Source organism: Octodon degus, unplaced genomic scaffold (assembly GCF_000260255.1).
Source record: "Octodon degus isolate 3935 unplaced genomic scaffold, OctDeg1.0 scaffold00001, whole genome shotgun sequence".
Lineage (NCBI taxonomy): Eukaryota > Metazoa > Chordata > Mammalia > Rodentia > Octodontidae > Octodon > Octodon degus.
In genome coordinates this window covers 8,484,253-8,495,588 of record NW_004524577.1, presented here as the reverse complement: position 1 = coordinate 8,495,588, position 11,336 = coordinate 8,484,253, and the positions used below count along the sequence as shown (strand labels likewise).

The 11,336-nt window shown below is 43.6% G+C and overlaps 1 protein-coding gene across 1 annotated transcript in view; it reads right to left on the bottom strand.

The window, feature by feature from the left end:
• Positions 1-11,336, bottom strand: part of Srcap (Snf2 related CREBBP activator protein) — a 68,685-nt gene that overhangs the window by 8,804 nt on the left and 48,545 nt on the right. The window contains exons 26-30 of the mRNA XM_023710065.1: positions 4,350-4,615; positions 4,010-4,212; positions 782-951; positions 434-630; positions 75-189 (exon numbers count right to left, since the gene is read on the bottom strand). Of these exons, the coding sequence (XP_023565833.1) occupies positions 75-189; positions 434-630; positions 782-951; positions 4,010-4,212; positions 4,350-4,615 (951 nt within the window). The remainder of the gene's footprint in view (positions 1-74; positions 190-433; positions 631-781; positions 952-4,009; positions 4,213-4,349; positions 4,616-11,336) is intronic.

Here is an 11,336-nt window from a genome sequence, read left to right as displayed (position 1 = left end):
AAAAAAAAAAAAAAAAAGAAGCTCCCACAGGCACAGGAATTCTCCTCTGCTCAAGCAGAGTATTTTACCCATACCTGTTTAAAATAGGCTGTGGTGAAGTTGCCTCCCTCAATGGCCATGTCTCCCAACATTCTCTTCTGATTTGCCTTTTTCAGAATGTTTTCCTCCACAGTCCGTTCACTAATAAGCCTAGGAGACAGAAGCCAGGTGAAAACAGTCAAATATATCAAGGAAATCCTGTCATATAAACGGATGTAAACCAGGCATGGTGACACATGCTTGTACTCCTAGCACTCAGGAGATTGAGGCAGAAGGATCACTGTGTGTTTTAGGCCAGCCAGATCTATATAGTAAATTCAAATCCAGCCTGCAAAGTGAGACCCTGTCAAGAAAAATAAAAATGGATGTAAGGTGAAGAAAAACTGAACAATACCTATAGATGTGAACATCTCGAGTCTGGCCAATTCGATGACAGCGATCCTGGGCCTGAGCATCCATGGTAGGATTCCAGTCGCTGTCATAAAAAACAACAGTGTCTGCTCCTGTCAGGTTCACGCCCACACCCCCACTTCGAGTTGAAAGGATGAAGCAGAATATGCGTTTGTCTGCATTGAACCGTTCCATCAAGGCCTAGAGGGAAAGGAGAAAAAAGATTGTATTGGGAGGCATATCCCTAAAAATGGTACAAGGCTTAAAGGGGCCCAATATGGAAGTTTAACGCTTGAGAAAAGGAGAGAAAAGCTGAGATGATCTTCTAAAAAAGGGCTTCAGCCTTGGTTACCTGTCTCTGTTCAACTCTAGTAGATCCATCCAGACGCAAGTACAGGTGGCCATGGTAGGTAAGAAACTGCTCCAATACATCTAGCATTCGTGTCATCTGGGTGAAGATAAGCACTCGGTGGCCCTCTGCCTTGAGCTGCCGTAACAGCACTGCCAAAGTCTGCAACTTTCCTAAAGAGATATTAAGGGGTACAGGGAGCTAGCTATAACCTGGAATATGAAGAATACTTAGCACTGGAAGGCTATCTAGTTGAAAGGCAATCAAGCTTTAGGCCTAGAGAATCAAAAAACCTGAACTCCATATGGTCCATCTCTTGAAAGTTCCCTTGTTCAGAGTGCTTCTGCCTGGGAACTTGTCTGTGTCTAATTAGTACAGAAAGATACTGACAGGGCCAGGGAGGTGGCTCAGTAGAATAAGCACTTCCCTGGCAAGTGCAAGGGCCTGAGTTCAACCCCCGGTTCTGGAAAAAAAAAAAAGATACTGACAGACCACTGGTGTATGTGTGGTGGGGAGGGACGGGGAGAGGCCTGTGATGTAAGAATCCTCAATGATTTAAGAACATGAGAAGCGCAGGGACCAGGGTTTGATCCCTGCAACCAAATGCTGTTCTGGCCTTGCTCCAAGGCATGCTGAGCTGGCCACTGAAACAGGCTTGGTGGAGCATGCCTGTAATCCCAGTGCTGGGGAGGCTGAAATCAGGAGGATTACTATGAGTCCTAGCTGCATAGTAAGACCCTGTAACAAATACATTAAAAAAAAAAAAAACTGTAATTAATAAAAGATTTTAAAAAATGGTAAAAAAAGAAAACAAAAAACCATGAGATTTGTGAGTGTAAGAGTCATACTAGTCAGAACCAGAAGAGCCACAGGATAGACATCAACAAGTCTATGGTCATGGCTTTCTCAAAGGTGTTATCTAGCTTACTTCCCATCAAACACAGAAATGACTCCTAAACATTTCTGATACATTTGAACATTTTTAAACTTATGGGGGGTCTCACCACGTTGCCCAGGATGGCCTTGAACTCCTGCTACAACTTCCCAAATAGCTGTGACTACAGGTAGAAACACCAGGCCTTCTTTCTTTCCATGCTGAGTATTAAACCCAGGATTTTTCAAATGCTACGCAAGTGCTCTACCACTTATCTATAACCCCTAACCTAGTTTGAACACTATTAACAGACTTTGAATTTATCACTCTGAATTGTTTCAAATGCAAAAAACAATTGTTAGCTGAGTGTGGTGACATAATCCTATCATTTCAGAGGCTGAGGCAGGAGGACCACGATAAATTTGAGGCCAGTCTGGACTACATAATGAATTCAAGGCCAGTCTAAACTACATAGCAGGGCCCTATCTCAAAAATAAATAAATAAATGAGTAAATAAATGGAAAGAATGAAGTAAGCCAGGTGTGATAGTACATGCCTATAATCCTAGCACCTGGGAGGCTGAAGTAGGAGGACTGCAATAAACTCAAGGCCAGCCCATGCTCTATATTGAGTTTAAGACCATCTTAAAACAGAAAAATAAAAAAGCAAAGTACGTGGTGACATGTACCTCTAATCTTAGCACTTGTGAGGCTAAGGTAGGAGGACTGGAACTGCTCAAGGCTAACCTGGATTATACATTAGGACTCTTGACCCTATGTCAAAAAAGTGTGAGGAGGGGAGCACATACTAAGCATGCTGCCAAGTGGTGTGATACTCCTAAAGGTGAATTTTTTTAAAAAATTATTTATTTATTTTATTTTATTTATTTATTTTTTTTCCAGAACCGGGGATTGAACTCAGGCCCTTGCACTTGCCAGGGAAGTGCTTATTCTACTGAGCTATCTCCCCAGCCCCTTATTAATTTATTTTTTAAGAGTAGTATATATTTATTGTGGGAAAGCAAGCTTCTGTCCGAGAGACAATGTATTTTTTTTTGTTTTCTTCTTTCCAGTACCAAGGACTGAACCCAGGACCTTGCACTTGCCAGGCTGGCACTTATGCCTCTGAGCTATATCCCTGGCCCTGACATTTTTTTTTTTTTTTTTAATTTTTTTTGTTTATTTGTGTGTGTGTGTAGCCAGCTCAGCCCACCAGGAGGCGGGGCTGGCTGGCATGTGGTGCTGGGGGATTGAACCGCGGTCCCTGTGCTTTCTTGCTAAGCTTGTTCTAAGTAGGTGCTTTAGACCACTGAGCCATCTCACCAGCCCCTGACAATGTATTTTTGAGACAGGTTCTCATTATGTATTTCAGGCTGGCCTAGAACTTACAGCAATCCTCCCCTCTTAGCCTCCCCAGTGTTGCAGTAACAAGTGTGCACCACCACACCTGGCTTTTATTTCAATAACTAAACCCCTGCTCTCTATGGAAGTCTTAATACTGCTACAAAGAAACAAGCAAGAGACTGAAAATCTAAAAGTTACAGATGACAGACAAACGTAAAAATTAGAAGGTCTCTGATGCAAAACAATACAAAATTGTGATAAGGAAAAAAAAAAGGTCTCGGATGCATAAAGGTACTACATTACTGAACCATTCAATTCTATACCAAAAAAGTTAATGAAAAGAAAATCCATCAAAGGCCTATAAGACTCATTTTTCCCATATACAAATTTTTTTTTTCTTTTTAATGTGTTTTTTTACAGAGTCTCACTACACAGCTCAGACTCACAGTGATCCTCCTGTTTTCAGCCTCCCCAGTGCTGGGATTACAGGCATGCACCACCAGGCCCGAACTCAGTGGCCAGCTCAGGTGCCCGTAAGGCACACAGTACCCAGTACCTGAGTTGCCTGAGCAGGTGCTTACTCCACTGAGCTATCTTGCCAGCCCTTATATGCATGATCTTAAGAACAATGATTTGTAGAAACCTTTAGAGATGGGATATGCAGCACCTCTGATGCAAGTGTCTGTGTGTGCACATGTGTGTTGGTGGGGGCACATCACAAGATAACTTGCTGAGCTGCATCCCCTGGCCTTTCTTCTGGTACCAGAAATCAAACTCAGCACCTTACTGGCCAGGCAGGTGCTGTGTTGCTGAACTGCATCTCTGGCCCCATTTTTAATTTTGAGGCAGGGCCTCACAGTCACTGAGTTGCCAAGGCTGGGCTGGACTTCTGTAATAATCTTGCTGCATCTTCTCAGAATTACACACATAGGCAACCATAACTAGTTGATATAAAAGTCAAGGTACCATGAAATGAAAAGAAGTCATGGGATCTTTACTGCTTAATGAACTCACCGCAATCATACTGGATAAGTCTCAAGTCAGGGAACTGGGTGCGCATGTTACACACAATACGGTGCAAAGGACGAGCCCGGGGCCACAGCTCACAGGCCAACTGCTCCTGGAAGGCTGCCTGCCGTGGGGCCAGCCAAGGAGGTGGATGACAGGCATGAAGGGATGGGGGAGGTGCCTCCACAGGAGGCATGACAAAGATGAATCTGTGAAAGGAAAAAGGCAAGCAGTATAAAGGATACAATTCTCAAACACCCATCAGTTAGCATCTTTACCAGCCCTAAGCACTATATCCACTATGAGGCCCCAAGCCCTGATCCCTTTTAGCACTTAGCCTGCCAACCTCTCAATGATTTCTGACAGCTGGTCTAGTCGCTGCTGGGGTAACAGTACAGCCTGTTGGGCAGCCTCGGTATAAGTCCAAAAGGTGGGGTGGCTGGGACCAGTAGAACGAGGGCCGATGGGGCTGGCAACAGGTTGGGGCAGGGTACAGAAATCCAGGACTTCAGTCCCATACATGGGTGCCAGGGCCCCATGAGCCTCACTAAGTTGGAAAATCCTTTCTAGGCGTTCAGACCGCTGCCTCTTCCTCTTTTCCTCCAGTGAGTCCTAGAAATAAGAGAGCATCACACAGAAAATAATCACTGTCAAGAGCTTTCATCAAAACATCCATTATAGAAAACCGGACAAGTCTTCCCAGATGAAAATTAATATAGTCTATAAAAACCGTGACACTCTGGAGGCTGAGACAGGAGTAATGCAAATTTGAGCCTAGCCTGGATTACATAGTAATTTTAAGAAAAGACCTTACAATGTAAGAAAATATCTCAAAAAACAAAGTAGTAGCCAGACATAGTGGCACACACCTACAATCCCAGCACTAGGGAGGGTGAGGCAAGAGGATTGCTGTGCATTCAAGGCCAGCCTGGGCTACACAGTGAGACCTTGCTTCAAAAAAAAAGAAAAAAAAAGAAAAAAAGAAACCATAAGACTCCAAACATATACTATGATTTTTATAGTTTTTCAAGCTTTAATAGTCATTCCTTTTATAATGTCAAATGAACTCTATAAGGTAAAACATTTTCTCTTGTATGCTACCAAAACAGAATACTTCAAGATTTAAGATCTGTATATCCACAGGGCTGGTGAGATGGCTCAGTGGTCTAAAGCACCTACTTGGAACAAGCTTGGCAAGGCACGGGGACCACGGTTCAATCCCCCAGCACCACATGCCAGCCGGCCCCACCCCCCGGTGGGCTGAGCTGGCCACACACACACACACACACACACAAGATCTGTATGTATATCCAACAACTCATAGCATGGACAATTTGAGAATCTTAGCACTTAAGATTCAACTGAAGCCAGGTATAGTGGTGCACACCTGTAATCCCAGCACTTGGGAGGCCTAGGCAGAAGGATCGCTTCAAAGGGCCAGGGAGATAGCTCAGCAGCATAAGCACCTGCCTGGCAAGTGCAAGGTCCTGAGTTTGATCCCTGGTACAAACCCCCCCCCCAAAACAAACACAACAGGAGGTTCACCTCAAGTCTGGGCTCCATAGTGAGTTCAAGCCAGCCTGAACTACATACCCCATCTCAAAAACAAAGACTCAATACCAGTGCTAGCTTTAACAGCACATACACCTAAAAAACAGTAATAACTATCTAAGTAGTCCTGGCATCAGTACTTAAACTGCATTATTTAGTGCAAGTATGTATTACTGACCAAAAATGCTGTCTTCCAGGTGACCTGTGGAAATAGTTCCCTATCCTCTGACCCAGAGAGCCCAACAAAATCATGTATAAATCAAGAGGCTAAAATCTTCATATTCAGGACCAGCAAGGGAGCTCAGCAGACTAAGTGCCTGCTTAGGCAAACACATGTACCACATGCCGTGCTGGCCCTGCCCCTAGACATACTGAGCCAGCCACCAAGAGTACAGGCCTGTAATCCCAGCACTGGAGAGGCTGAAAATAGGAAGATCACTTCAAGTCCGAGCTGCTTAGTAAGACCCTATACAAAATATATTTAAAAAAACCCTTCATGTTCACTGCCCAGGCTATCAAGGGTATGCATGTCCGAAAGGCCACCAAATATCTGAAGGATGTCACATTTAAAAGAGCACTGCAGGGAGCCAGGGAGATGGCTCAGTGGAATAAGCGCTTCCCCGTTCAATCCCTGGTTCCGAGGGAAAAAAAAAAAGCACTGTAGCACCACCGAGATAGCTCAGTAGACTAAGTGCCTGCTTGGGCACGCACAGGGACCAGAGTTTGATTCCTGGCACATGCCACATAGGCTCTGCCCCCAGGCACACCACCAAGTCTGGGCATAGTGGCTTGTGCCTGTAATCTCAGCACTGGGGAGGCTGAAAACAGGAGAATCACTGCAAGTCTGAATCCAAGTCCAAGCTGTGTAGTGAGACCCTGTACCAAATACATTTAAAAAAAAAAAAAAAAAAGTGTTGTGTGCCACTCTGGCTATTCTGGCATTACAATGAAATTAGTAGGTGTGCCTGGGTCAGACAGTGAGCTTAGATACAGCATCAGAGCCCAAAAACAGTGCTGCATTTTTGCTGCACATGCTGAACAATGCAGAGTAATGCTGAATGTAAGGTTTAGAAGCAGACTCTCAGGTCATTGAACATATATCCACGTGAACAAAGCACCCGAGATGTGCCACCATACTTACAGAGCTCATGGCCAGATTAACCCATAATAAGCTTTCCTGCCACATTGAGATGATCCTCAGTGAAAAGAAACAACTGTTCCTAAACCAGAAAATGAAGCTGCACAGAAGAAAAAGATATCCCCAAAGAAACAAAAACCTGTGGCACGGAAATAAAGCATAAAATAAGTGTAAATAAAAGGCAAGAAAGAAAGAAAGAGAGACAGAGACAGACATAAAGAAGAAAGAGAAAAAAAGAAGAAAAACAGAAAGGAGACAGTGTGATCCAGTTCCAGTAATCTAACTTTTTTTTTTTTTTTTTGTGGATTTTCCTTTGGTTCTGTTGGTGATTTCTAAGGTTTTTGTTTTTTTTTTTTTTTTTGTACCAGGAACTGAAATCAGGATTTTGTGCTTGCCAGAGAAGCACTGTCACTGAGCTATATTCCCGGCTGGTCCTCTTAACATGATTTTTTTTGGTAAGTTCAAAACTATCTGAAGCCTTCCTCAGCCTGGGAATGTCAATCAATTGTTGAGTGCTTACCGTATGTGTCTGGGCCTGGGCCTCATCTCCAGCACTGTCGAAATAACAAGCTGGGTACAATGGCACAAAACTGTAACCGTAGCACTGAGGCAGTTACAGCTGAGGCAGGAGGATGGCAAACTGAAGTCCTAGCTGAGCAATTTAATAAGACTAGTATCTTAATATTTTATTTATTTATTTTTAAAATTTAAAAAAATTTGAAAATAAAAGTCGAGGATGTAGCTCAATGTAAAGGTCTTGGGTTTAAGCTACAGTAATGACAAAAACAAATGAAACAAAAGAGAACTTATGATGCTTGTAGATTTTACATCTGTATATTGGTTCTTTCAATGAAGTAAATAGATGCTGAGTCAAAAAGCCAAAAATCAGACTGGGGATACAGTTCAGCAGGTGCCTGGCAAGTGCAAAGTCCTGAGTTTCATCCCCAGTACCAGGGAAAAAAAAAAAAAAAAGATGTAGTATACAATAGAGCAATTGTCTAGCTCGTGCAAAGCCCTGGGTTCAATCACCAGTACTGGTAGGGAATGGTGTTACACTCTGTGGTCCTAGCACTTAAGAAGCTAAGGCAAGGACTGGCCAGATAGCTCAATGAATTAAAGCATTTCACAGGGTTCAGGGGTTTGATCCCCGATGTGCATGCCAGCCCCACCCCTGGGGTGCACTGAGATAGTGATTGAGATTGGGTGTGGTGGAGTGGGCCTACAACCCCAGCACTGGGAGGCTGTAAACAGGCGGATCAAGTCTGATCTAGTAGTGAGATCCTGAACACCCTGTAGACCCTTCCCTAAAATACAATAAATAAATAAATGAGCAAATAATTCTTTCTGGGCCAATAGAAAAGTTCGAAAACTCATTATGGTAGTCAGGCTTGGTGCTCCATACCTGTGACCTCAGCACTTGGAGGCTGAGGCAGGACTGCCACAAGTTCGAGGCCAGCCTTGGCCACACAGTGAGTTCAAGGGAAAGATGAACTACATAGGGACACCATGTCTCAACCCCACCACCACTACCACCAATCACTGTGGTCATCATGCCACAACTCTGTGAATATACTAAAAAGCTGCAGGGCACAATGGCAAACACCTCTAATCCTAGCTACTCAAAAGGCTAAAACAGGAAGATCAAAAGTTCAAGGCCCGCCTGGGCAACTTAGTAAGACTTTGTCTCAGAATTAAAACTAGAAAAAAGCTGGAAATGTAGCTCAGTGTGATACCTTTGGGTTCACTTTCTAGTACACAGAAAGGAAAGGAGGATGAGGGGAATAGAACAGGAGAACAGAATAAGAGGGGAGAAAAAGACAAAAAGAGAAACTAAACTACCAAATTAGCTGAGCATAGTAGAGTACATCTCAGGGAAACTGAAGCATGAGGATCCCTGTCAGGTGAAAGCCAGTTTAGGCTTACAAAATGTGAGTTCAAGGTCATCCTGAACTCCATGGCGCCAGGGTGAAGTCCCATCTCAAAAAGAAAACAAAATGGGGCTGGGGAGATGGCTCAGTAGAATAAGCAAATTGCTTGCCTGGCAAGCACAAGGGCCTGAGTTGAATCCCTGGTTCTGCCAAAAAAAAGAAAAAAAGAAAAAAAAGAAAAGAAAACAAAACAAAAAACAAAACCCCCACCAAATTCCACTTGCGGGGGAGGTGGTAATGCCAGTACTCAAACTCAGGGCCTTGTGTATGCTAGGCAAGCACTCTTATCATGAGCTACACCCCAGTCCCAAAACGTAAGTTCACATTATAAAGTAGTAAGATAAGCTATGCCATATATATCTCAAACTGTTTAAAGAAAAATTCAGTGGCAAGAAGCTATTACTTGCAATCAAAATTGAGCAGACTATTGGCTGCCACCCTTGGTGAGGATCTAGGCTCTAACACCCCTTTTTAATAAGACCAGTTCTCACTGTGCACACTAAACCACCATTAAATCTGCCATGATCCTCATGTACACACCACCACATCTATGCCTACCCTTTACAACTTCAACAACTCAGAATCAACCTGGCAGCATTAGGAAAAGACCAAAGGTGGAGTCAGTAGAATTGTGGAGGCTCAGCAAAGAATAAGCAGCAGCTCTAAAGCAGAGTAAGAAAAGAAAAACCTTACACTGACTCACCGGACCTTTCTTACTAGCTTGTAAATTATTTTACTCCAAGTTGAGTTGTTAAGCTTTACACATAGAACTAAATACATCAGATAGGGGAAAATACGGGTTCAGAAAGTTCATAAAAAGACAAGGGGGGTTCTTTTTCATTGTTTTTTTTTTTTAAAGAGGCTAGGTATATAGTGAAGGCTGGCCTTGAACATCCTATGTAGGCCAGGCTGGGCTCAAACACAAGTTCCTCCTGCCTCAGGCTCCCAAGTGTTGGGGTTACAGGCATGCACTAACATGCCTAGCAGAGAAGTTCCTTTATTGCCTATTTATCACAAATTGAGAGTAAAAGAAACTCTGAAGAAGAAGAAGAAGAAAAAAAAAGAAACCTTGAAGAGAAGGGTTTGGCCATAGTGACACATGCTTGTAATGCTAGCACTTGGAAGTCTGAGGAAGAGGTTAGTTGAGTTTGAGACCAGCCTGGCCAATATAACAACACTGTGCCCTCACCAATAAAAAACTGAACAGAAGAACACTTAGCCAACAAAAATAGAAGTGACTAGGGCCAGGGATACAGCTCAGTGGCACAGTGCCTGCCCAGCAAACACAAGCTCCTGAGTTCAATTCCCAGTACTGAGGGGAAAAAAAAAAGCAATAAACAGAAGTGATTATCAAAGTTAGAGACATGTGAACAACAGGGAATTCTATTTGATGGTACTACCCATCCTTATGTTAACAAGTAAGCTATTGCTGTATCTGAAGACTACCACTTCTGTGTTCTGAAGAACTGTGTGATGGTGCCAGCAAGATAGCTCAGGGGTCTACTGTGCCTGCTTAGGCACGCTTAGGCAGGTGCAGGGAACTTCGGTTCAATCCCTGAAATCATATGCTGCGCCAGCCCCACCCCAAGGGTGGGCTGAGCCAGCCAAAAAGAAAAAAACCCCAAAAAACAAAAACAAAAACAAAAACCAACCTGTGTGATCTGTGGGCCTGGCATATAGCTCAGTGGCACAGCAACTGCCTGGCAAGAGAAAGGTCCTGGCCGGGGAGATGGCTCAGTGGAGTAAGCGTTTCCCTGGCAGGCGCAAGGACCTGAGTTCAATCCCCGGTTCCACAAAAAAAAAAAAAAAAAAAAAAAAGAGAAAGGTCCTGAGTTCAATTCCCAGTACTTAAAAAACAACAACAACAACAAAATAAAACCTGACTGTAAACTGTAGGACTTTCAGAGCCACACAAAGTAACCCACACTTGTTGGGATTACAGGCTTGAACTAAACCTGGGAAATAATAACTTAAGAGAAACTGTTACTCAAATCTAAAAACATAAAAAGGGCTGGAGATGTAGCTCAGTGTAAAGGTCCTGGGTTCAACCCCCAGTGGACTAATTAACTCATCTATCAAATGGTGCAATTATGGGCTGGGGATTAGGCATGTGCAGGGACTGGGGTTTGGTTCCCAGGACCACATGCTATGCCAGCCCCACCCCTCGGCTAGCTGAGCCAGGCCACTGAGAACAGGCATGGTGGCCTGCACCTGTAATCCCAGCACTGGAAGGGCTGAAAACAGGAGGCTCACTACCAGTTTGAGCTGTGTAGTGAAACCCTGTACCAAACACATTAAAAACAAAAAAAGATGCAATTATACACTAACAGTAATGCCAATAATCAGTAATTTTAAATCAGGTGCAGTAGTGTACACTGGCACATTCAACACCAGTCTGAATGATCACATAGTGAGACTGTCTCAAAAAAAAAAAAAAGCTGGCTAGGGTGGCACACAATTAATCCCACCACTCAGGAGGCTGAGGCAGGAGGAATACTGTGAGTTCGAGGTCAGCCTGAACTCCATAGCGAAACCCTGCCTCAAGAGTCAAGACAAGGGCTGGGGACATAGCTCAGAAGAATAAGTGCTTATGTCACTGAGCTGTGGTACCAAGGAATGAACTCAGGACCCTGCGCTTGCCAGGCAAGTGTGAGGTCCTGAGTTCTGTCATTTATAACAACATGGGATATACAGGCTTAAAAGCACACTTTTTCTT